This window comes from Dreissena polymorpha, chromosome 1, assembly GCF_020536995.1.
Source record: "Dreissena polymorpha isolate Duluth1 chromosome 1, UMN_Dpol_1.0, whole genome shotgun sequence".
In the NCBI taxonomy this organism is placed as follows: domain Eukaryota; kingdom Metazoa; phylum Mollusca; class Bivalvia; order Myida; family Dreissenidae; genus Dreissena; species Dreissena polymorpha.
In genome coordinates, this window is record NC_068355.1 from 6,208,983 (window position 1) to 6,236,177 (window position 27,195).

The 27,195-nt window shown below is 36.0% G+C and overlaps 2 protein-coding genes across 3 annotated transcripts in view; both read left to right on the forward strand.

Annotated features, from left to right (window-relative positions):
• LOC127869412 (branched-chain-amino-acid aminotransferase, cytosolic-like) overlaps positions 1–27,195 on the forward strand; it is a 141,354-nt gene that overhangs the window by 18,289 nt on the left and 95,870 nt on the right. The gene's annotated exons all lie outside the window — the stretch shown is intronic.
• Positions 1,687–27,169, forward strand: LOC127869448 (proline-rich protein HaeIII subfamily 1-like). Of its 2 annotated transcripts, XM_052412037.1 has the most exons (6): positions 1,687–1,832; positions 5,680–5,813; positions 10,784–10,922; positions 15,825–15,889; positions 18,426–18,553; positions 21,967–27,169. In XM_052412037.1, exons 1-5 carry the CDS (start codon positions 1,826–1,828, stop codon positions 18,537–18,539), a joined length of 459 nt encoding a protein of 152 aa, XP_052267997.1. In that variant the 5' UTR covers positions 1,687–1,825; the 3' UTR covers positions 18,540–18,553; positions 21,967–27,169. The 2 variants fall into 2 exon arrangements, with proteins under 2 accessions (XP_052267997.1, XP_052267988.1); XM_052412028.1 differs by lacking the exon at positions 18,426–18,553.

Genomic DNA, 27,195 nt, shown 5'->3' on the forward strand with positions numbered 1-27,195 from the left:
CAACACTTTACTCACATGCATTATGCCAAGTTTTCTCAGTACGTGATGCGTTAATACTTATACTCAAACAAGTATCCTGTTTTCAGCCTTAAATATGGTAGATACCTCTGACTGCTAGTAATCCACTGTAGTCAATTCAATACTGTACATAATAGCAGGCTGTGTGTTAACCACGTCATCTAAGTGCAGTTTTTTTAAGTGACAGTCTTTGACAAATATAGTACTTAAAGTAATGCTTATTTGCTAGAGGGGACAGTAGGAACTTAGCCTGTAGCTGTTGATACAAATTTGACTTTCATACTATTATTATAGCAACTGATGTTATAAATTTTGATTAGAAAACAATCTTGTGCAATACATATTTAGACAATGTAATAATTGAGTCAAGTTTTTTAAATATGGCAGTTACAAATGACTGGAAATGGATAATGTGGTAGCCTTTTAATCCAAAGTTTAGTGGTTTGAGCCCATGTTGGGCCAACAATCTGTGAACAAGTCCCTTTAAAATAAATCCCAGTCTGAGTTGACTATGTAATTCTTAACTTATCACTTTCAATAATGACCAAAGTTGCATTACATGTTACATGTTATCCATGTCCAAAACCAAACTCTGTGTTTAACATCTGGTTATACATGTTGTAAATATAATTTATTTATGACTGAAATTTAATAATTTTGATTTTTTTTCACCAAGAAACTTCACAGTGGATTTTGTGGAAGTTCACATACAGGGATCACTGAATCACCACATCAAAGCAGTAGGGTTACAGTAATGGAAGACAGCATTCCATCAGTGAGTGCATGCATCCTTCAGTCTGCCCCAAGTCATGATACATTTTTCATTATTTATAAAAATGAGTTATTGCAATTTATTAAAATTACATTAAAAAGCAGCCATGCAAAACTCCTATACCGTACGTGTTTGCATGCGATTTTCATCACCTAGGGGACCAGGGTTCAATACCCGCTATCGGGTCATGTGTGCTTGGTAGGTGGCAACCTACATGATGGTCAGGTATCCACGGTTCTTACGGGTACTCCTGTTTCCACACCAAAATTGAATATTTTTCAGTAAAATTTAATAGCATGAAATTGCACAAATAAAGTAGCTTGAAATTGCAGTTAAGACTAAAAATTCCCACTTTTTGATTTGAGTAAGCCATATAGGTTGGAGACCTGGGACACATTGCAGGTTATTACATAATGCAGCATCAGGCGCAAAAGTGCCTCATAAACATCAAAATACACACTTTTCACCAACATTTTGAAATCGATTTTGGCTGAACAAGATTTGTAAGGAGATAATTGTATTTAAAAAAAAAATGACAGTAGATCTATCAGTTTGTTGATTTTAAAACACAAACGAATTTTGAGCATATTAACACAGCACATATTAAATGATAAGAAACTCAACACATAAGACTTGGTATCCGCATACTGTAAAGGTATAGACAACCAAGACCTATATTTATATAAAACAGACTCAAATTATTATACATAACATATTGTTGAGTACTTCAGTTGATCTAATAATTGACACTTATATAATGTTATTTGTTTAGAGTTTTGTTGTTGTTTTTGCAAAAGTCAATATCCAACATGTGCTATCAATGCATAATGTAAAGGACCCCCTGTTCATAGTCGAATACTTACTGCAAGATAACCACAGGGTGTGTCGTTTGCTAGTTTTATGAACGGATATTTTGACGCATTAAACAAAACAACAACAATAACACGACAACAAAATAAAACCGTATCCAAAATATTAAATAAATAACTTATATAATTTCAAGAAATTGTGATTACTCAACTGATTTGTAAAAGCATGCAATGTAAGTGAATTTTCATTAATTTTAGAAGCTGTTTTTTTCATGGATAGGGAAAAATAGAGATACAAACCATGAATGATGAAATTGAGTCTGCGAAAATGTTTACCAGCTTTTTTGAATGAACATTCTTTAGTGCCCCTTCTAAATGTCTTCTTACAATTAAGTTAATTTTTAGTGAATATTCTTTTACATGCATTTTCTACTTGAAAGACTAGAGTCTATTGTATGCTGATAGTTTAAAACACTTATGACAGTTCTATGGGGAAAAGCATGGAAGTGGGCACAAATTGTCTTCGCCCAGACTGATAATTGATTGATCTGTGTATGTTTTTTAACAGACAAATTATGACAAAAACTTATTCAAACTGTTGCGATTTTTAATTATGTGTAAAGTACTTGTTGAAATAAATAAGTTACGTCAATAGACGTGTCACGTTTCGTGTTTTTCAGTGTAGTGAATAGCAAGGGCCTCTTCATGGACAGGGCTTTTCACCCTAATATAACAGGGGCTGAAATTCGGCCTCTTCCCATTTTATTTATTCCCAAAATTGATAGAGGAATTTCCCAAATTGTAAAAAAATATTTATATTTTTTTTTTACTTAGACATATTGGGCATCTCCCAAATTTAAAGCAATGAGCTCTAATATGATTAAGAATGCAACACAATGTGTCTTCAGGCATTGAAGAATTTTTCCAGAGCCACTCGCCCTGCAGGGCTAGTAGGCCTGAAAATCCACTCGCCATTCACTTTAATCTACTCGCCCTGCATTAAAAAAAATATATATCTATATTTATAATTATGATCAACCAGAACCTTTTTCACCTATTTAACATAGTGATACTAAACTGCAAACAAATTGACTACATTATCTGATGGATTTTTTTTGCTTTTATTACTATTTCTGCACTTGTTTCCTTTTCTTAATACATGTTCTTTCCGCTTCTCGTTTTGATGACCTCTTTTTCTGTTCCCTGCCTCCACCACCTTGCAGAAATTTTAAAGTACAGGGGGGTAGAACCCTTTTCTATGCTGAGTTTTAATATTTCAGACGAACTTTTACTGAAAGACACGCTTGATTGACAAATGGTTACAATATAGTAAATTTGGCTAAGGTTTCTGATCACGAATTATTCTGTTTATTAATAATTATTGTTTCTGTTTTGTTTTTTTATTAAATATGAGAAGTATTACAATTAACCAGTTATGTATTATTTTTTATTGATATTTACATTAAAATTAAATTTTATTCTTCACGGAATGACCAATATATTTAACTGTTGCTTTTTGCACTTTATTCGATAAGCTAAGAGCAATGACACCTACGAAAAGAGCACAGCCGAATTCGATAATGATTATTTTTACTGTGCCCGTGACGTCATTTTTCATTGTCAAAACAAAAGTGCAGTTTCTTTGTGTACTAAACCTGTTTTTTTGTTCGTTCAAATTCGAAAAATTGTTCGCAATTTGTATCGATGTGGCAGGAGTTCTAACTTCTATAACTGAATTGATATTTCTCAACTTGAAAAACAGCACTCGCCCGGTCGGTCGAGTATTTAACAAACTTTACTCGCCTGACCGTCAACTTCACTCGCATATGTGAGCGGTCGAGTGGATTCTTCAATGCCTGAGTCTTTTAATACTTCTGCACAATGAAAAAGACTCTGTTTAAAAAACTTTAAAAAACACGGTCTTCCCAAAATGAGCAGTTTATCTTTTTTTATTTTATAATCCACTTTTTTCCCACGAATTTCTTGCTCCGCAATACGAAGTACTATACCATTAATTGACCAGACCATGTTACGTGTCTGAAAACCAAATGATCAGAACATACATGCAAAAAAGCTGAAGAACTCGCCTCTCGCGCGTGGCTTTTGTTGTTATCTGGCAGTGCTCCAGCTAGAATTTGAAAAGGGCAGGGTGGCTTTTTTGTCAAAAGGGCACTTTCGACGCGCAGTATTTTGTGAAAAGGGCACTTTCGACGCGCAGTATTTTGTGAAAAGGGCACGTTCGAGCGCGCGGTTGTTTCTGGAATGCTTTCTATTGCATGTTAATTTATATGTTATAAATAATTGTATTATTCCCATTATTATCAAACCATTCAAATATAATGTCTACAATGAGGATTAAACTAATTACAATGTAATAAGAGATTTATGAATCATCATTATGTAAAAAAAAAAAAAAAAAAATTTTTTTTTTTTTTTTTTTTTGAGGGGGGGGGGGGCAGGGCGGAGGTTCGGGGGGGCAGGGCGGAGGTTCGGGAGGGCAGGGCGCGGCGCCCTTCGATTAAGGCCTAGCTGGAGCACTGTCTGGTATCGAAGTGCCGTCTATTATCAAAGTATCCGCATAATCAGCGTGAGTTATAGCGCATGAAATTCCCAATTTGAAAGGCTAAGGCCTCTTCCCAGTTTCCTGATTAAAAGCCCTGATGGATTGAGTAGCAGTTGAGTCTCTTCGGCTTATCTTTTGCAAAATCAATTGTGTTGGTCAGCTATTTTAAAATGTTGTCTTCATACAGTTGTTTTCATACAGTATGAAGACTAACGCCTAAATACTTCATTATTATCAGTTTATAAAGATTTATATTATCATCTAGTATCTACAGTGTACCCAGTTTGATTGAGTTGGATTTAATATTCTAGTTTTGTTACGACGATATTACAATTTAACAAGTAGGAATGAGCATTCATGCTTAGTTCAGTAATGATCAAATCCACTATTACCACCAGTTTAATGGAAACTACGACAGCAACAACAATAGCTGATAAGTATGTAGTTGGTGACGATACAATTTAGCAACATATATTTGGACATACATAACTGGAGAGTGTGATTAACTTATAATTAATAATTAAGTAAACTGTACACCATGATATTTGAAAAACGTAATGAAGCATTATATGCATATGTCCGACTAAATTCGCGAATCAAGTTAAGTCTGATGCCGTTTGGCAACAATTTGAGATGCTCCTTTAGCACTGGTGTTGAAATTCTCTTGCTTATGTGAGATCTCAGTGCTCACTGTGCCTTATATTTGAATACAAAAAGCAATTCACCCACGTTTTTAATGACATTACATTATATATGAACAGCATAATTTTTGCATGCTTTTTACTGCGACAAAGGAAGAACACCGATACATGACCACTGTTTATTTGAAGCTAGAATTGGTTAAGCTTGCATTCCCAATCAGGATGTGCTTTTTGAATAACAATGGTATTTTTGCACATTGAGAATTCAACAAAGCAATTACAGTTGTGTGTGATAAATTAAATAATAATTTGTTTAAAAAAACTTAACTTGTTCAAATAAATAATTTGAAAATATTATGCAGGAAATGCATGATTTCCACAAGGATTACACCTGTTTGCCATTATCAGTCTCATAGGCTAAGTAAGAGGTCATAAAAAAGCCAACAAATGGCCAAAAACCCATTGAAATTATCGATTTATATTGACATTGGGTTGTTCATGCATAACTGTTCACATTGTCCATACTCTAACACTGTTCTGCTTACAAGTTTGGTCAAGAAGCAATTAAGATGTTATCCATAAAGGTGTGTGCACACTGTGTGGTTGCATTTGTTTTATAAAGAGCGGTGTGGCGCAGTGGCATGCAAAATGCGGCTGGGAAAATCAATACAACTATCTGAGTACAGCGGCATACTATTACTACTATACATCAGATTTGCATAGGGTACACTGTGTTTGTTATAAGTCATTTATGGTTATTTTAAAACGTAAAATATATAAATACTATTACAAATTGTAACTCTCGGAACTTGTGATATATGGGGAGCCCTGACCGTTTTTTTATTTCATATCTCCACCCCATACAATTGTTTTCAGCCCCACCACAGTCGCAGCCCCCGTCAGTTCTGCCCCAGTCCCAGCCTCCACCCTCATATGAAGAGGTTCAGGCTATGTCTGCAGTCCAGGGACACCAGCCTTACCTAGGCCCACAAGGATATAAACCAGAATGGGTGAGTAGTAAAATCCCAAAATCTGGGTCATATTTAGAGTTTTATTATGCCCCCTTTCGAAGTTAAGGGGGCATATAGTGATCAGACTGTCTGTCTGTCTGTCTGTCACACTTTGCGTTTAGGTTTCGAAAAATGCTCATAACCTCTATATCCCTTGAGATATAACCTTCATATTTGGTATGCATGTGTATATGGGCGAGGCCTTTCCATACGCAGAAAATTTTGACCACTGTGACCTTGACCTTGAACTTAGGGTCCGCGTTTAGGTTTCCAAATCTGCGTTTAGGTTTCGAAAAATGCTCATAACTTCTATGTCCCTTGAGATATAACCTTCATATTTGGTGTGCATGTGTATATGGACAAGGTCTTTCCATACGCACAAATTTTTTTACCCCTGTGACCTTGACCTTGAACTTAGGGTCCACGCTTAGGTTTCGAAATCTGCGTTAAGGTTTCGAAAAATGTTCATAACTTCTATGTCTCTTGAGATATAACCTTCATATTTGGTATGCATGTGTATATGGACAGGGCCTTTCCATACGCACACAAATTTTGACCCCTGTGACCTTGACCTTGAAGTAAGGGTCTGCGTTTAGGTTTTGAAATCTGCGTTTTGGTTTCGAAAAATGCTCATACATTTGTAACTTCTATGTCCCTTGAGATATAATCCTCATATTTGGTATGCATGTGTATATGGACAAGGCCTTTCCATAAGCACAAACATTTTGACCCCTGTGACCTTGACCTTGAAGTTAAGGTCCATGTTTAGGTTTCGAAATCTGCGTTTAGGTTTTGAAAAATGCTCATAACTTCTATGTCCCTTGAGATATAACCTTCATATTTGGTATGCATGTGTATATAGACAAGGCCTTTCCATATGCACAAAAATGTTGACCCCTGTGACCTTGACCTTGAACTTAGGGTCCGTGTTTAGGTTTCGAAATCTGCATTTAGGTTTCGAAAAATGCTCATAACTTCTATGTCCCTTGAGATATAACCTTCATATTTGGTATGCATGTGTATATGGACAAGGCCTTTCCATACGCACACAAATTTTGACCCCTGTGACCTTGACCTTGAAATAAGGGTCCGCGTTTAGGTTTCGAAATCTGCATTTAGGTTTTGAAAAATGCTCATAACTTCTATGTCCCTTGAGATATAACCTTCATATTTGGTATGCATGTGTATATGGACAAGGCCTTTCCATACGCACACAAATTTTTATCCCTGTGACCTTGACCTTGAACTTAGGGTCCGTGTTTAGGTTTCGAAATCTGCGTTTAGGTTTTGAAAAAAGCTCATAACCTCTATCAAGCGTTTATAGGGGCATAAGTCATCCTATGGTGACAGCTCTTGTTTATTATAATATAGTTGTTTACAGTTTTTTCATAAATTTTACAATAATATTATACATGATACAAAATTAGAGGTGTTAGTATAAAAAAACTAGTATGTAATTAACTGTATGGTAAATCCTGATTTCATATCTATTGTTTAGTCATGGAGTGGCATATTATTAATGTATGTGAAAAGTAAGTGCACTGCTTCCCATATACAATTTAACTGTCCTTACCGGGCGCTTGAATTTTGAAATAAAAGTCCCTGGGTATTTGAAATTGTTTGATCACTTTATTTTTTCAGTAAATGCAACTAGCCTTTCGGGTAATTTTACAATGTTTGCAAAAGCCTGTTATCTATTTACCCTTTGTTGCTAGGTTATGAAGTTTTGGGTCGTTATTAGGCAAATTGACAAGATCAATGCAGTTGGCAGTAACCTTACATTATACATGTACACCACTTACTGAGTGAGGATAGGAAAAATATATGAATGCCAGTTTCCTTGTTATGTATCCCAGTATGGAGTAGGGAAATATTAAGAATGAAATTTAATGTATAAAAATTGGAGCCTCATCATAAAAATGTGTCTAATGGCATATGCGGCCAACCTACTTCCAGGCCAACATACGCAATTGGACAGTCTGTTCAGGATAAAATTGCTTTGATATAACAATATAGTTAATTCTGCAGCTAATGACAATTCCAATGTGGATTACATCCTTTTGCTATTATCTGTATTTAAAGCAACTGACCATTTTTATGTCCTCCACCACTATAGTGTATTGTTTTTGCCCTGTTGGTTTGTGTGTTTGTTTGTTTGCCCCAACTTTAACATTTGCAATAACTTTTGCAATATTCAAGATAGCAACTTGATATTTGGCATGCAAGTGTATCTCATGGAGCTGCTCATTTTGAGTGGTGAAAGGTCAAGGTCATCCTTCAAGGTCGAAGGTCAAATATATGGGTCAAAATCGCTCATTTAATGAATACTTTTGCAATGTTGAAGATAGCAACTTGATATTTGGCATGCATGTGTATCTCATGGAGCTGCACATTTTGAGTGGTGAAAGGTCAAGGTCATCCTTCAAGGTCAAAGGTCAAATATATAGCTTCAACGCTGCGCAGAAGGGGACATAGTGTTTCTGACAAACACATATCTTGTTTTATTTTGGTTTTATCTTTGGAAGTATGCTGTAAAACTTCTGTATGTGTGTGTTGAATAACAAATCCAACAAACTACTGCAAAACTAAGATATTTATTGATTTAATAATCAGCTCATAGTGTCGTGTCACCCACTTTGTGCTTAAACCTTTACATTTTGTCCAGGTTTTGAACATTTGTATCAAAGTGCTTCAACTTACAACTTTGAAACTTCGTATGTAGCTGCACCTTGATTAGTTCTACATGCCACACACATTTTTGGGTCACTAGGTTAAAGTTCAAGGTCACTGTGACCTCTTAAAAAAAAAACTTCTTACAAGCTTTCATTTATTAAAAACTGCACCCGCAGCCTAATGTGGCACCGGTTATGCCGTGCTCTTGTTTTGATTAAATTTAAAATGGTTGGACCAAATGTCAGTAAATTCAGTCAGTCTCAGACCAGCAGAATTTAACATGATCCATGATGTACCAAATTTCATTTTTTTATTACAATAAAATTGTCACCTTACTGGTCCATCTTTCCATCCAGCCCCTTTTCAGCAGCACCCGTCTCTTTTCTTATCCTATATATTTCCCTTGTTGACCATGTTTTTATTTTATTTGATGTTCATTAAATAAAGTAGTGCTAGTTAAAGAATATTTCTAAACGATACAACAGTTCTAGAATTTACAACTTTAACGAAAAGGTAAAATATACGCCTAGGTTGTAAGGCGTGTGCGTAGTTTTGCAGACTGTGTGTGAACTTACTCTTCTATTTTGACACTTAATATTTTTAGTATGAGGAAAACCCTATTAATCATTTTATAAGCTCATCTATTTTTATTTTTTTTTTAAAGAGCTATTGTCATCACCCTGTCGTTGGTGTAGGCGTTGGCGTTGGAATCCGGTTAAGTTTTGTGTTTTTGTCCACTTTTCTCATAAAGAATCAAATCTATTGCTTTCAACTTGGTACATGTACACTTACTTACTATCATTAGGGGACTGGGCAGGCAAAGTTAGATAAATTTGGCTGGAATTTTGACAGAATTATGTGCCCTTTTTATACTTAGAAAATGAAACATTTGGTTAGGTTTTGTGTTTAGGTACAATCCCCATCCCCCCAAAAAGTGTGTTTTTTTCTCCATTTTTTATTATTATTGAAAGATCATATAATAAATGACCACACCCTCACACTATACCCTCTCACCCCCTCCCCCCGACCCCACCCCGACCATGACCCCACCCCCCCCCCCCCCCCCTAAAAAAAAATATTTATTTTTTTGAAACATGGTTAAAGAAAACACAAATATTTATTTTAATTATTTTATTTTTTGAAAGACCGTCCAACCATCCCACCCAAGAATCCCCGCCCCCCCCCCCCCCAAACAAAATGCATTTTTATGTGGGGGACATATTGTTTTTGCCCTGTCTGTTGGTTGGTTGGTTGGTTGGTCTGTCTGTCTGTCTGTTTGTCTGTCTGTTTGCGCCAACTTTAACATTTGCAATAACTTTTGCAATATTGAAGATAGCAACTTGATATTTGGAATGCATATGAATCTCATGGAGCTGCACATTTTGAGTGGTGAAAGCTCAAGGTCAACGTCATCCTTCAAGGTCAAAGGTCAAATATATGGGTCAAAATCGCTAATTTAATGTACGCTTTTGCAGTATTTCAATATTCAAGATAGCAACTTGATATTTGGCATGCATGTGTATCTCATGGAGCTGCACATTTTGAGTGGTGAAAAGTCAAGGTCAGAGGTCAAATATATGTTACCAAAATCGCTCATTTTATGAGTACTTTTGCAATATTGAAGATAGCAACTTGATATTTGGCATGCATGTGTATCTCATGGAGCTGCACATTTTGAGTGGTGAAAGGTCAAGGTCAAGGTCATTCTTCAAGGTCCGAGGTCAAATATATGTGGCCCAAATCTCTTATTTTATGAATACTTTTGCAATATTGAAGATAGCAACTTGATATTTGGCATGCATGTGTATCTCATGGAGCTGCACATTTTGAGTGGTGAAAGGTCAAGGTCAAGGTCATTCTTCAAGGTCAAATTTATGGGTCAAAATTGCTCATGTAATGTCACTTCTGCAATATTGAAGCTAGCAATTTTATATTTGAAATGCATGTGTATCTCATGGAGCTGCACATTTTGAGTGGTGAAGGGTCAAGGTCATCCTACAAGGTCAAACGTCATATAGGGGGACATTGTGTTTCACAAACGCATCTTGTTTTTCTTATTTTTGGAAGATAATGCAATATATGACCACACCCCCACGCTATACACCCCTCTCCACCCCCACCGGGTCCCCTCCATCCTGTTTGAATGAAGTATTGAGATATTGAGATAGGTCCCTTCACCTTTAAAAAGAAAAATAGATGAACGGTCTGCACCCGCTAGGGGGTGCTCTTATTTAACTACAAAATGATATTACAATTATGTATCTATGTATTCATCACCACTGACTGTGTTCTTACAGGGTGGCGGTACTGCGCCCCCGTTTTCAACACAGGTTGGACCTGGCCCATACCCACCCCAGCCTTACCCCTTTCAGAATTACCCCCCTCAACCTTACCCTGCAGGGCAGTATCCAGGACCACCATACCCGCCTCAACCAGGCAAGTCTGATAAGAAAATTTGTACATTCCGTAATACTTTGTGCAATGTTGATGCAAAAATAACTTGTAATTTCCAGCAAATTTTAAAAGAATAAATTAATAACCAGAGTATGCCTGAAAGGAAGTTTTGTACGAATTTCATCAGGGGTTTAAATAGTTTTTGAAAACCAGGAGTTAAATTACCCTTTGCTTGAAATTTTCAGGTGTCGCATTAATTATTCAGGGGTCAAAATATTGAAATCTAGTTTATATTTTGTTTCTGGATATTTAACCAGGTTTTCCGAAGGAAAAAACTGGTTATTAGATTGGCGAATGCGGGCGGGCTGGCTGGCTGGCGGGCTGGCTGGCTGGCGGGCTGGCGGAATAAGCTTGTCCGGGCCATAACTATGTCGTTCATTGTCAGATTTTAAAATCATTTGGCACATTTGTTCACCATCATTGGACGGTGTGTCGCGCGAAATAATTACGTCGATATCTCCAAGGTCAAGGTCACACTTTGAGTTCAAAGGTCAAAAATGGCCATAAATGAGCTTGTCCGAGCCATAACTATGTCGTTCATCGTCAGATTTTAAAATCATTTGGCACATTTGTTCACCATCATTGGACGGTGTGTCGCGCGAAATAATTACGTCGATATCTCCAAGGTCAAGGTCACACTTTGAGTTCAAAGGTCAAAAATGGCCATAAATGAGCTTGTCCTGGCCATAACTATGTCATTCATTGTGAGATTTTAAAATCATTTGGCACATTTGTTCACCATCATGGGACGGTGTGTCCCACGAAAGAATCACGTCAATATCTCCAATGTCAAGGTCACCACGACTAAAAATAGATTTAAAAAAAAAAAAAAAACTTACAAAGGGGGTTAATTTTTTTTGGTCATTTCAAAAGTTCAGTTTGAGTTTTCTCCCTTTATCAGATTTTTTTTTTTACAATGAAAACCTGGTTTTGTGACAATTTTGTCCCTTGTTGTTGATTGCTATACAACTATTGCTTTGTATAACTTTAAGTATATCTTGCCTTACTAAATACAGAATTTTGTGTAATAGACCGTACATTTTATGTTAGTTTCATGGTAACATTTGAATCAAAATGATGAAAGGGGGGTAGTTTGGAGGAGTCTAATTGAAAAAATTGCAAAATGCTTGCATCAGAAACCTGGATTCTGTTTCAACTGAAATAGCTGATCATATTTGGCTCCTTTGGTAGTATTTACGCCTGATTTATGTGACACCAGAGTGAAAACCCTGACGATGATTAATTTTTTATTAAAGGGGCTGGGCTTTTCACGTTTGGGTAAATTGACAAAATTGAAAAAATTGTTTCAGAATCGCAAATTTTTCGTTTAAGTTATGATATTTGTAAGGAAACAGTAATACTGAGCATTTACCATGCTCTTAAATAGCCATTGTATGCATCTTTTGATGATTTGAAAACCCGAAAATTATAAAGCGTTGCAATGGGAAACGAATTAATCATTTGGAAAGTTCTATCGTTGTCGTTATATTTTGCGAAACTTTGAAGATTGCTTTTAAAATTTATAAAATACGTTTGATATGGTATCCGGAAGGATGGCCCAGTGGTTAAAATGGTAGACTTTTTACTCCAGGACTCCAGAGGTCATCCTTGCTGAGGGTTACTTTTTGTGCTCCCTTTCGAAGAAAAGGGGGTATATTGTTTTCGCACTGTCCGTCTGTCTGTCTGTCTGTCACACTTTCGTGTCCGCTCTCTAATTCAAATAGTTTACATCCCATCTTTACCAAACTTGGTCAGAAGTTGTATCTTGACAATATCTAGGTCAAGTTCGAATATGGGTCATGCCGGGTCAAAAACTAGGTCACGGGGTCACTTAGTGCATTTCATGGATTAAGCAAAGTGTCCGCTCTCTAATTGAAGTAGTTTTTATCTGATCTTTACCAAACTTGGTCAGAAGTTGTATCAAGTCAATATCTAGGTCAAGTTCGAATATGGGTCATGCCGGGTCAAAAACTAGGCACAGGGTCACTTAGTGCATTTCAAGGATTTAGCATGGTGTCCGCTCTCTAATTGAAGTAGTTTTCATCTGATCTTTACCAAACTTTGTCAAAAGTTGTACCAAGACAATATCTAGGTCAAGTTCAAATATGGGTCATGCCGGGTCAATAACTAGGTCACAGGGTCACTTAGTGCATTACAAGGATTTAGCATGGTGTTCGCTCTCTGGATTACGGTATGTGGCTTTCTGATTTATTTTGATATTCTAAGACATTTTTATATCCCCGAAGGAGGGCATATAGTGATCGGACTGTCCGTCCGTCACACTTTGCTTTAGATTTCGAAAAATGCTCAAAACTTCTATGTCGCTTCAGATAGCAGTTTCATATTTGGTATGCATGTGTATATGGACAAGGCCTTCCCATATGCACACAAATTTTGACCCCTGTGACCTTGACCTTGAACTTTGGATCTGCGTTTAGGTTTTGAAATCTGCATTTAGGTTTCGAAAAATAGCTCATAACTTCTACCAAGTGTTTATAGGGGGCTTAAGCCATCCTATGGTGACAGCTCTTGTTTTTTCATTTTTTCATTTTGTTTTTGATTTTTTACTGGAGCTTTTTATATCCAATGTACACATTCAACAAATAAAGCATTTAATGACGAACTTCAAAACATACCAAAATCTATGAAAAGGCCCCTTTAAGTGTTTGGAATTAGGATTTGATAAATGTTAAGACATGACTGAGGTGAATAATATAAATGAAGAGCAGTGATTTATTTTTTATAGTAGTTCAAAGCAAATTCAATACAGAATGGTAACACCCAAAATGACCTGTGATGTTTGACAAGAGGGGCTATTGTTTATCGCAGTACACAGGTGTTAAAGTGATGTACAATGTAAGCAAACAATCTGGTCAAAACTGGATTATGAATGTTGGATTAAAGTTGGTGAAAAAAGGGAAAAATACTAGCTTGAAACAGATTTTAATTCATCAAATTCTCAGATTAAAACATTTTGTTTGGGGATTATGCTTGTCAGATTTTTGGGAGCCATAGCCCATTCAGGATATATTGGACAACGCGATATAACGGACCGTGATATATTGAAGTTGCAGTGTAATAATATAAATACAAGTTTAAAAGGAATGTTCTTTTTTTGTATGCCCCCGGATCAAAAGATTGGGGGTATATTGTTTCTGGCCTGTCTGTTTGTCGTTCATTGTATGTGTCCCAAAACTTTAACCTTGGTTGAAGTTTGATAACTTTTGCATTATTGAAGATAGCAACTTCATATTTGGCATGCATGTGTACATGTATCTCAGAAAGCTGCACACTTTGAGTGGTGAAGTCAAGGTCATCCTTCAAGGTCAAAGGTCAAATATCATTGTATTTTTATGTCCCCCACTATAGTAGTGGGGGACATATTGTTTTTGCCCTGTCTGTTGGTCTGTTTGTTGGTTTGCACTAACTTTAACATTTTGCAATAAATTTTGCTATATTGAATAAAGCAACTTGATATTTGGCATGCATGTGTATCTCATGGAGCTGCACATTTTGAGTAGTGAAAGGTCAAGGTCATCCTTCAAGGTCAGAGGTCAAATATATGTGGCCAAAATCGCTCATTTTATGAATACTTTTGCAATATTGAAGATAGCAACTTGATATTTGGCATGCATGTGTATCACTTGGAGCTTCACATTTTGAGTGGTGAAAGGTCAAGGTCAAGGTCATCCTTCAAGGTCAGAGGTCAAATATATGTGGCCCAAATTGCTTATTTTATGAATACTTTTGCAATATTGAAGATAGCAACTTGATATTTTGCATGCATGTGTAACTTATGGAGCTGCTCATTTTGAGTGGTGAAAGGTCAAGGTCATCCTTCAAGGTCAGAGGTCAAATATTTGTGGCCCAAATCGCTCATTTTATGAATACTTTTGCAATATTGAAGATAGCAACTTGATATTTGGCATGCATGTGTAACTTATGGAGCTGCACATTTTAAGTGGTGAAAGGTCAAGGTCATCCTTCAAGGTCAGAGGTCAAATATATGTGGCCCAAATTGCTTATTTTATGCATACTTTTGCAATTTTGAAGATAGCAACTTGATATTTTGCATGCATGTGTATCTCATGGAGCTGCACATTTTGAGTGGTGAAAGGTCAAGGTCATTCTTCAAGGTCAAATATATGGGTCAAAATTGCTCATGTAAGATAATGCAATATATGACCACACCCCCACGCTATACACCCCTCTCCACCCCCACCGGGTCCCTTCCATCCTTTTTGAAACGAAGTATTGAGATATTGAGATAGGTCTCTTCACCTTTAAAAAGAAAAATAGATGAACGGTCTGCACCCGCTAGGCGGTGCTCTTATTTAACTACAAAATGGTGAAAGGTCAAGGTCATCCTTCAAGGTCAAAGGTCAAATTTATGGCTTCAAAGCTGCGCAATAGGGGGCATTGTGTTTCTGACAAACACATCTCTTGTTAAGATAAAGATTTATATTTTAATCAAGCTAACTTTATTTTACTTACCTTATTACAGAAAGGTGCGATGTTAACATTTTAGTAACTTTATCTTTTTTTTTAGTTTAGTGTAAACCCTTTTATTTTAGCTGTATTACATAGAAAATCTAAGGTTTATTTGAATTGCTCTTGAGTCTGCTTCCTTGGTGTCTATTTGGGAGATCTAAAGAACACACTCACAGTGCGGATCGAACCCATAACTTCCCTTTTGCTAGGCAGACACCATATCAACTACACCACTGCGACTTCTTTACACCACTCCCCCTCCTGCTTTAACTAGTAAGGATATATTTCTTTGGACCTGATTTTCATCTTTCTTGCTGCCTTTATACATTTAGTGCTCAAATATGAATTGAGGAGCATCCATTAGTTTTACTGATGTTTTTATTTTGATTTCAGGCATGCCTTATAATGGTTACCCTGCTCAAGGTGGGATGCAACCAACACCGGAACAACTCGCGGCAGTATGTGCATGCAGTACTTGTAGTTATAACGTACTGTAATAGCCGTTGACTTGATTATTCTGAAAACAATGATGCTGTCAATTAATCTGTTAGTTTGTTTAGCTCACTTTAGCACAACATACTCATGGTGAATGTGGTATCATGTATCTTGCTCAGTTCAAGGGGGGGGGCAGAGTTACTATGTATATAGTTAAACACTTCATTCTCATAGCATATCTTATTGTCTAAGGTGAATGTGCTATGGACTTATGTCAGTGTTGTTTAAAGCACGATTTATACTGTTTATTTAAAAGACACTTTTTTCCAATCTTCAAGAAGCTTTGAACATTATTCTAATGATATCCCAACCTATTTCGAAAATGGTTTTCAGACATTGAAAAAAGAATAAATACATTTTGTTTAAACATGCAAGATAACACTCTTGACTAAGAAAAATATTAGAAGTACCTTGGTATTGGTTCTTTAATGAATAATCATCAGGATTTTTTTGTTAAAAATAATAAACCATTAAAAACCCTTTTCTTAGAAAGTTTAGATACAACAATGTAGTACATGGAATACTAATATAGTGGTCATGTTTTACTCAAAATAATGAAATCCTGTGACACAATCGTAGTGCATTGGCTTTTGTTTCTAGATTTACCAGACTAAAATCAGGGTAATTTTATGTTCATTCAACTTTTTTGCTATTTATATTAGTTAAACATATTTAATGACAATTAAAGTACAAAAAATGTGAAGAAGCCCCTTTTAAAACAATTCCTGTCTATTGCAAAACATGGTTTAAGTGGGTAAGGCAATTTTCCTGATATGGCAATATTAAAACCTTGTGAACACTTTAGTAGTCACTGTTTTTTTTACAAATCATGGAACTCTATCACAAAATGTGTTCTTATGATATCTTAGCTGCCATAAAAAAAAATGTGCCAGGTAAAAAGCAAGGTCTGAAGGCACATTTTATTAGCTCGGCTGTTTTCGGAGAAAATTCTCATTCTCAAATTTATTCTCATAGCCAGCTCGCCGTCGGATGTCCGCCGTAGGCGTTGTGCTAAAATCTTAACATTGGTTCTAAAATCAAAGTGCTTCCACCTACAACTTTGAAACTTCATATGTAGATGCACCTTGATGAGTTCTACACGCCACACCCATATTTGGGTCACTAGGTCAAAGGTCAAGGTCACTGTGACCTCTAATATCAAACTTTAACATAGGCTCTAAAATCAAAGTGCTTCCATCTACAACTTTGAAACTTCATATGGAGATGCACCTTGATGAGTTCTTCACGCCACACCCATTTTTGGGTCACTAGGTCAAAGGTCAAGGTCACTGTGACCTCTAATATAAAACTTTAACATAGGCTCTCAGATCAAAGTGCTTCTACCTACAACTTTGAAACTGCATATGTAGATGCACCTTGATGAGTTCTCCACGCCACACCCATTTTTGGGTCACTAGGTCAAAGGTCAAGGTCACTGTGACCTCTAATATAAAACTTTAACATATGCTCTAAAATCAAAGTGCTTCCCCCTACAACTTTGAAACTTCATATGTAGATGCACCTTGAAGAGTTCTTCATGCCACACCTATTTTTGGGTCACTAGGTCAAAGGTCAAGGTCACTGTGACCTCTAATATAAAACTTAAATATAGGCTCTAAAATCAAAGTGCTTCCACCTACAACTTTGAAACTTCATATGTACATGTACCTTGATGAGTTCTACACGCCACACCCATTTTTGGGTCACTAGGTCAAAGGTCAAGGATCACTGCGACCTCTAATATAAAACTTAACATAGGCTCTAAAATGAAAGTGCTTCCACCTACAACTTTGAAACTTCATATGTAGATGCACCTTAATGAGTTCTTCACGCCACACCCATTTTTGGGTCACTAGGTCAAAGGTCAAGGTAACTGCAAACTCTAATATAAAACTTTAACATAAACCTCTACATTTGCTTTAAAATCAAAGTGCTTCCACTTACAACTTTGAAACTTCATATGTAGATGCACCTTGATGAGTTCTACAGGCCACACCCATTTTGGGTCACTAGGTCAAAGGTCAAGGTCACTGTGACCTCAAAAAAAATAATTCTGACAAGCTTTCGCAGCCGAGCCTGGCACCAGTTATGCAGTGCTCTTGTTAAAAATAAAAATTAAAAGGCTTTGATTTGTTTAGTGACTTAGATTCTCAGGTTAGTGATTTATGACCTTTGGTTCTCTTTGTTATTATAATCAGTTCAATAATCATTACTACAATTTTTGCCTAGTGGACTTTTCCATCCTTCTAAATTGGATCAATTTATTTCCAAAATTATGGATGTCAAGTATATTTATTTCTATATTTAGAATATTTCATTTCAGAAATTCCTTTAAGCAAACTGCGCTGACCCTGATGAGACGCCGCATCATGCGGCATCTCATCTGGGTCTACGCTGTTTGCCAAGGCCTTTTTTTCTAGACGCTAGGCATAAATGGGTTAATATGATTTCCATAAGTTACTGATGCATTTCATCCAAAGTATGACACTGACTTCACAGGTTCTTGCTGCACGCAACGAAGCAATACAGCGACGGAAGAAGATGATTGCGGGAGTCTCTGTGGTTATTGTGATCATCATCATTATCTACCTGGCTGTGAGATTTATCCTTTAAAGCTCCTAGCACAGGTCAGACAATATTGCTTGTAACTTATAACCTTCTAGTTGCATAGGTTTTATAGCTCATCTATTTTTTGAAAAAAAATTATAAGCTATTGTCATCACCTTGGCGTCGGCGTTGGCGTCCGGTTAAGTTTTGCGTTTAGGTCCACTTTTCTCAGAAAGTATCAATGCTATTGCATTCAAACTTGGTACACTTACTTACTATCATGAGGGGACTGGGCAGGCAAAGTTAGATAACTCTGGCGTGCATTTTGACAGAATTATGTGCCCTTTTTATACTTAGAAAATTGAAAATTTTGGTTAAGTTTTGCGTTTAGGTCCACTTTTCTCAGTGAGTATCAATGCTATTGCATTCAAACTTGTTACACTTACTTACTATCATGAGGGGACTGGGCAGGCAAAGTTAGATAACTCTGGCATGCATTATGACAGAATTATGTGCCCTTTTTATACTTAGAAAATTGAAAATTTTGGTTAAGTTTTGTGTTAAGGTCCATTTTATTCCTTAAGCATCAAAGCTATTGCTTTCATACTTGCAACACTTACTAACTTTCATAAGGGGACTGTGCAGGCAAAGTAATGTTACTCTGACTGGCATTTTGACAGAATTATGTGCCCTTTTTATACTTAGAAAATTGAAAATTTGATTAAGTTTTGTGTTTAGGTCCACTTTATTCCTACAGTATCAAAGCTATTGCTTTCATACTTGCAACACTTATTAACTATCATAAGGGGACCGTGCAGGCAAAGTTATGTAACTCTGACTGGCATTTGGACGGAATTATGGGCCCTTTATACTAAGAAAATTGAAAATTTGGTTAAGATTTATGTTTTGGTCCACTTTACCCCTAAAGTATCATAGATATTGCTTTCATACTTGGAACACTCAAAAACTATCATAAGGGTACAGTAAAAGGACAAGTTGCATAACTCTGGTTGTCATTGTTACGGAATTATGGCCCTTTTTTGACTTAGTAACTTTTAATATATGGTTAAATTTTGTGTTTCAATCCACTTTACTTCTTAAGTATCAAGGCTATTGCTTTCAAACTTCAAATACTTTCATGCTATCATGAGGTTACTGTACATGGCAAGTTGAATTTTACCTTGACCTTTGAATGACCTTGACTCTCAAGGTCAAATTATTAAATTTTGCTAAAATTGCCATAACTTCTTTATTTATGATTAGATTTGATTGATACTTTGACGAAACTACTCTTACCTGACATACCACAATAGACTCCACCCAAACCGTCCCCGTGCCCTCCCCCCCCCCCCTCCCCCCCACCTCCCCCCTCCCCCCCCCTATTTTTTTTTTTTTTTTTTTAAGATCATCTCACAAATGATCACCACACCCTCACACTATACCCCCACCCCACCCCCCCCCCCCACCCCACCCCCCACCCCCCATTTTTTTTTTATTTTTTTTTTTTTTAAGATCATCTCACAAATTACCACCACACCCTCACACTATACCCCACCCCCCCCCCCACCCCAATTTTTTTTTTAAACAGTTATGTTTGAAATACCGTCCAACCATCGCACCCAAAAATCCCCCCCCCCCCCAATCGCCCTTCCCCCCCCCCCCCCACCCCCCCCCCCCCCCCCCCCCCCCGCCCCCCATTTTTTTTTTTTTTTTTTTTTCGCTTTTTTGGAAGATAATGTAATAAATGTCCACAACCCCACACTATACACCCCTCTTCACTCCACCCCTCCCTCCTTTTCGATTGAAAATGAGAGTCCCTTCACCTTTAAAAAGAAAATAGATGAGCGGTCTGCACCCGCAAGGCGGTGCTCTTGTTTAAGCATGTCTTAACTTGACAAATTTAAATACAGGATGCTAAAGACCCATTGATATATAGGGAAAAAAGTCTAAATCTAATAAAACTCACAATTTCAACTCAAGATTAGGTCAAAGCAAAAACGTATTGAAATACACATTTCTATTTGTGTAGATTAATTTATATGTGACCAGATTATTTATATCTTCTTCTTGAGACATGAATGTGCCTCTTCAAACATCATCCATGTGTTAGAACTCTCTTTACATTTGGTTGCCTAAAAAATCTGGTGAAATAATAATTTATCGTTACTCTGATTTTAGGGGCATTTTGAAAATAAGATTTGCTCATGTTTCATAATTTGTGGATTCCAAACATAAAATTTAAAAATAATATTCAAACAACTGATACATGTATTTCTGTCATGATTCAGAAAACATGTTAGAAAATGTGTCTACAGATAAAGTGTTTGGAATGATTGAAATCAATAATTAAGACAATATGTGTTTAACTAACACAGCATTACATGTAACAATGGACTGATAAGTTATAAATGGTTAATGGCGCACTGAATGCAAGAACTTACCTCCAAAAGTACTGGATTAATTACCACAAAAGCAACATTTGTATGTCTTTGTATTATTATTGTAATCATTCTGATAATTACAAGATTATTACTTTGTTACATTGTAAGTAAAACATTTGATGGAGGGATGGGAGTAGAAATTTGAGTATAAGTGTCCTTTAATCAGCAGATTATTTAAATAAACAATTGAATGTTTCATTTTTATTCAAGGAGATTCCCCAACATGCATCTGCTTTTGTCATTGTTGGTTTTAAATTTTATTGCCAACTACTTTCATGTATCAGTATGTGTCAGTTTGCGAGAGTGTTAATACACCGTCTTTAATATATGGTCCAAGATAATTAACATGATATAAAGTGTTCAGTGTCTGCAATAAAGGCAATACACTTGTAAAGGAAAGCAAAATTAAATTACCTTCAAATTACATTACATTTTAGTCCATTCATTAAATCCATGATTATCTACTCAGAGAATTATCTTTAAAACAAGTCTTTTCCATCCTATTATTCAAAGATGCATTTAAGATTTGTTTTCAGACTTTTGAAAGTTTGGACATTTTAAAAATTATGTTGAAAAATCTAACCTTCAAACATATTCGAATAATGAAAACTTAATATTCAAATATCTTTTCAGTATTCCTCCCCAGTTCTTATTTAGTTCATTTAACTACAAATTTGAGAACCTATGAATAAATCTCTCCATATAAGATAATATAAGAATAATATGCTACAACGTAAAACTTTGATTTACATTGTTTAAGTTGTATGTTAAAAGTTAATTTTTCTATAGCAGGACAAAATTCTTAAATATTGGTAAGCATGATGTCACATTGTGTTTTTATCACATGAACTCAGTACATGTATGTGTTGTTACAAGTAAAATGTTGTTGAATGTCATAACTTCTGTGCTGCCAGATATTATGTTTGTACGAAATTGATTGTAGATTGTATAATGAAGCAATACATAGCACTGAGCATGCTTTGCAAATTGCATTAATTGTTACCAGTGCTTGTGGTTAACGGATAGTCAAAGTTGACCATTTTATATTTCAGATCCTGACTGGAATATTTCTCACTACAGTGATTACATGCTGTAATTGGTGTACTCTGGTTGATAAGAAACTGTCTGTGCTTTTATATTTGTTGCAAATTTTATTTACATTTGGTTAAACAAGATTCACGTTTCACGTGTGCCTTCAGTTTTTAGCTCACCTGAGCACAATGTGCTCATGGTGAGCTTTTGTGATCTCTTTTTGTCCGCTGAAATTTGGTCAAAAGGTTTGTGCCAATGTTATCTTGGATTAGTTTGAAAATGGTTGGTTGAAAATCATAGCCGCCAGGGGGCGGGGCATTTTTCCTTATATGGCTATTGTAAAACCTTGTTAAATCTCTAGAGGCCATATTTATTGTCCAATCTTCATGTGACTTGGTCAGAAGATTTTTCCCAGTGATATCTTGGACGAGTTTGATAATGGTATTGGTTGCATGAAAAACATGGCTGCCAGGGGGAGGGGCGTTTTTCTTTATATGGCTATAGTAAAACCTTTTAAACACTCTTTAGGCCACATTTATTATCCGATCTTTATGAAACTTGGTCAGAACATTTGTTCTTATGATATCTTGGATGAGATCGAAAGAGGTTCTTTTCTGTTGAAAAACATGGCCGCCAGAGGGCCAGGCGTTTTTCCTTATATGGCTTTATAAAACCTTGTTTACTCTCTAAGTAACATTTATTGTCTGATCATCATGAAACTTGTTCAGAAGATTTGTCCCAATGGTATCTTGGATAAGTTTGAAAATGGTTCTAGTTGCTTGAAAAACATGGCGGCCAGGGGGCGGGGCATTTTTTCTTATATGGCCATAGTAAAATCTTGTTAACACTCTAGAGGGCACATTTATTGTCAAATCTGCATGAAACTTGTTCAGAAGTTCTGCTGCAATGATATCTTGGAAGAGATTGAAAATGGTTCCGGTTGGTACAAAAACATGGCCACCACTCTTAAAGTCACATTTATAATTCAATCTTCATGAAACTTGGTCAGAACATTTGTTCTAATTATATCTTTGGCTGCACAGGACAAGTAAGTTCCTTTGTATATCAGGTGAGCGAGTTTGAGCATTTTGGGCCCTCTTGTTAAGATTTTGATTTTATTAAAAAAATATGCGACTTAATGTCAATTTGAAGACAAGATATTTTTTTATAAGTGCAAGTCCTGTACTACAGAAGGTGTTTTTTTTTAATATTAGCAATATTTTACAAATATAGCCATTATCTATACCATGATTATTCTGCTTATAATTGGATTATATTGTCAAAACATTCCTTTAAATACATATCTCATGTTTGCAAATAATTTGAATATTTATTTAGTGTCATGCTTTTTGTGTATTTTAATGTTTATCTGAGTTGCGTTTGCAATATGACCCCACAAAATGATAATTTAGCTTTTTTAACATGTATCTTTAAATGTTTGCTTCTCAGAGGTTAAATACATGTAACTACAGCAAATAAGAAGGATGCTGCATCCTGATGCTACATGTATCTACAGCAAATAAGAAGGATGCTGCATCCTGATGCATTTTTTTCTCTTGCCCATCCAGGCTAATCAATGCCAAAACTTTGAAAATCTTAAAAATATATAGTTCTATATTTTTAAAAGGAAATAAAATATGGTTAATATAGAGACAGTGTTCATAAGTATACAAATGTTGGACTTAACAACCACAAAGATTGATCAAATTGTAAGCTAATGTCACATAAATGTTTAAGATTTCCACCATGCCACTTTTGAGCACAACCTTGTACTGTAGGTTCGCACTACGAAAAAAAAGGAGTAGCCAAGTTTCAGATTTATGATGACAACCCATGATTTTTGAAAGATGCGTATGTATCTTAATACAATGCTCTCATGATCTGTTTATGTAAACTACTATTCGCTAGATAATTAACTCTTCAATTTCGATTTCGTCAAGAGAACCTCGGTGAAAAGTCAGAGGTAGAAACGAATCGCTCAGACATGTCACTGAATTTTATCAATATGTTGACAATTGCTGTCGCACTGTTTATTGTTTATGTTACTTTATGGTGATATTGTCAATTGTCAAAATGTATATTCTTAATGTACTGTACTGTATTTAATTCTGATTGCATGATTGCTGTATATATGTTCTGCTCTCCAACCCTGGAGGAAATAAAAGTATATTTATTAAATTATCTATCAAACCATATTTAAAAAATATTTTTCCTGAAATTAAAAGCATCATTTCATTTATTTTTATTTCATTTGATTCATTTTCATGTATTGACAATAACATTATACAATATGATTATGGAAGGTAGCAGTTAATTAACGGACAGCTGCTGGTTATTTCTTTAAGTGAGTATCACAAAATGTACAGCAGGTAACTTTTTTATTCCTAGAGTTTTCACTTACAGAAGTCGTCAGTTTGTCTACATAAAAAAAAAAAGTTATAGTAGGCACTACTTCCACTATTCTTAAATGTTTAAATAGAAACTTATTATCACCATAAAGTGTAGATATGCAGGGCACTACATGTGCAATGATCCACATCTTTTGAGTTATGTACCCTTGAACTTTGCCCTGGGCATGGTAGTAGAAAATGATCTTAGTTTGTCGTGCAAAATGCTTATCACACTGACATTAGAAATGTGTATTGGTAAACATTAAATATGAGCCTTGTTCTGAGAAAACTGGGCTTAATGCATGTGCGTAAAGTGTCGTCCCAGATTAATCTGTGCAGTCTACACAGGCTAATCAGGGACGACACTTTTTGCCTAAACTTGATTTTCGGTAAGCAGGAACTAACTTGAAACTAAAAATACCATAAAAGCGGAAAGTGTCATCCCTGATAAGCCTGTGCAGACTGCACAGGTTAATCTGGGACGACACTTTACGCACATGCATTATGACCAGTTTTCTCAGAACGCAACTCTTATTATCATTTATTATGCCCCCCTTTGAAGAAGAGGGGGTATATTGCTTTGCTCATGTCGGTCTGTCGGTCGGTCCGTCAACCAGGTGGTTGTCAGACGATAACTCAAGAACGCTTAGGCCTAGGATCATGAAACTTCATAGGTACATTGATCATGACTCACAGATGACCCCTATTGATTTTGAGGTCACTAGGTCAAAGGTCAAGGTCACTGTGACCCGAAATAGTAAAATGGTTTCCGGATGATAATTCAAGAACGCTCATGCCTAGGATCATGAAACTTCATAGGTAGATTGATCATGACTAGCAGATGACCACTATTGATTTTCAGGTCACTAGGTCAAAGGTCACGGTGACCCGAAATAGTAAAATGGTTTCCGGATGATAATTCAAGAACCCTTATGCCTAGGATCATGAAACTTGATAGGTAGATTGATCATGACTAGCAGATGGCCCCTATTGATTTTCAGGTAACTAGGTCAAAGGTCAAGGTCACGGTGACCCGAAATAGTAAAATGGTTTCCGGATGATAAGTCAAGAACCCTTATGCCTAGGATCATGAAACTTGATAGGTACATTGATCATGACTGGCAGATGACCCCTATTGATTTTCAGTTCACTAGGTCAAAGGTCACTAGGTCACAGTGACCCGAAATAGTAAAATGGTTTCCTGATGATAACTCAGGAAAGCTTATGGCTAGGATCATGAAACTTCATAGGTACATTGATCATGACTTGCAGATGACCCCTATTGATTTTCAGGTCACTAGGTCAAAGGTCAAGGTCACAGTGACAAAAAACATATTTACAAAATGGCTGTCACTACAACTTAGAGCCCATATGGGGGGCATGCATGTTTTACAAACAGCCCTTGTTATACTCTGATTATACCTTGATGACATGTAAGCTACACTAGAGTGTACTGAGAATCAGGTCGTTGTTATATGTTGTTTTACATGTATAAGTTTTTTATTGATTGTGAATAAAGAATGCTGTGAGTATCTTGCATCTTTTTTTAAATAACATTATTTCATAAATTTATCTTTTTCTACTATCTTTTCAATATTTAAAATTTATTTGTAAGGGTACTTGTGGAAACATTTTCATGGAAATAAGCTTCCATTCTATCTTAGCAGATATGTTTTTTACAAACCTATTCAAGTAGCGTACACTAATGTTTACGCATTTTTTAAAATTAAAAATGATTTGTAAATGGAATGTAATGAAAATTATACCCCCTTTGAAGACCAGGGGGTATATTGTTTTGCTGGATGTCGTTGGTCTGTTTGTCTGTCAGTCGGTCTGTCTGTCTGTAGACCAGTTAGTTTATGATCAATAACTTGTAAAGGGAGGGACCAATTTGCTTGATACTTCCCATGTGCATTGGCCTTGGACCGTAGATGGCCCCTATTAAAATTTTGGGGTCACTAGATCAAAGGTTAAGGTCACTGTCACAATAAGTGTACAAATCGTTTCCAATCAATAACTCTTAGAGGAATTGACAGTTGGCTTGATACTTCTCATGTTCATTGGCCTTGGACAGTAAATGACCTCTATTGAAATTGGGGTCTCTATGTCAAATTCACTGTCACAATAAGCGGCAAATCGTTTCGATCAATAACTTGTAAATGACTCGACTGCTTGACTTGACACTTCCTATGTGCATTGGCCTTGGACAGTAGATGACCCCTATTGAAATTTGGATCATTAGGTCATAGCCCTGTTTGGGGGTGGCATATGTCTGAGACAGCGGAACTTTTGTTCTTTCTGTGTCTATAAAGTGCAATACTTGTACACAAATAGTGCATGGATGGTTTCATAGTTTTGCCTCAAATGAGGGTTAACTGTGCAAATGTTTATATGTTAACAATTTATTAGTTGCATGGCATATTCTCTTGATACACAAATTGTATACGAATGTTGAAATTATGTTTTTTACTTTTATACTATAATTGTAATGTATAGTTGATTCAGATGATTATAATAAATAGTGCATATAGTTAAACAAATGACCACATTTTTATACACATGTATTTTTGTTTTTAGAAAGCTGTTGATAGTAGTGTTTCTGCAGATTATTCAAATTCTGTTTCCTCAATAGTTCTTTCACTATGTCCCTCTGAAATTTAGTAAGTCCGACTGCTATTCGGAATACCCCCTTCAGAGATTAAGTTGCAGTCTACACTACATGCAAATCTAGTATACTGGAGGAATTTAAGTGTGCTTCTCGCTGATTCAGGATGCCCTTCATTATATACATTAAACAACATTTTAAAAGCAAATAAAAAGCGTCAACTATTTATCAATGTCTCATGTAAAAAAATTCTA

Coding starts and splice junctions, on each gene's coding strand:
- LOC127869448 (XM_052412028.1), top strand. Junction 10,923..15,824: donor ACCATACCCGCCTCAACCAG/GCAAGTCTGATA, acceptor TTTTGATTTCAG/GCATGCCTTATAATGGTTAC. Junction 15,890..21,966: donor CACCGGAACAACTCGCGGCA/GTATGTGCATGC, acceptor TTTATATTTCAG/ATCCTGACTGGAATATTTCT.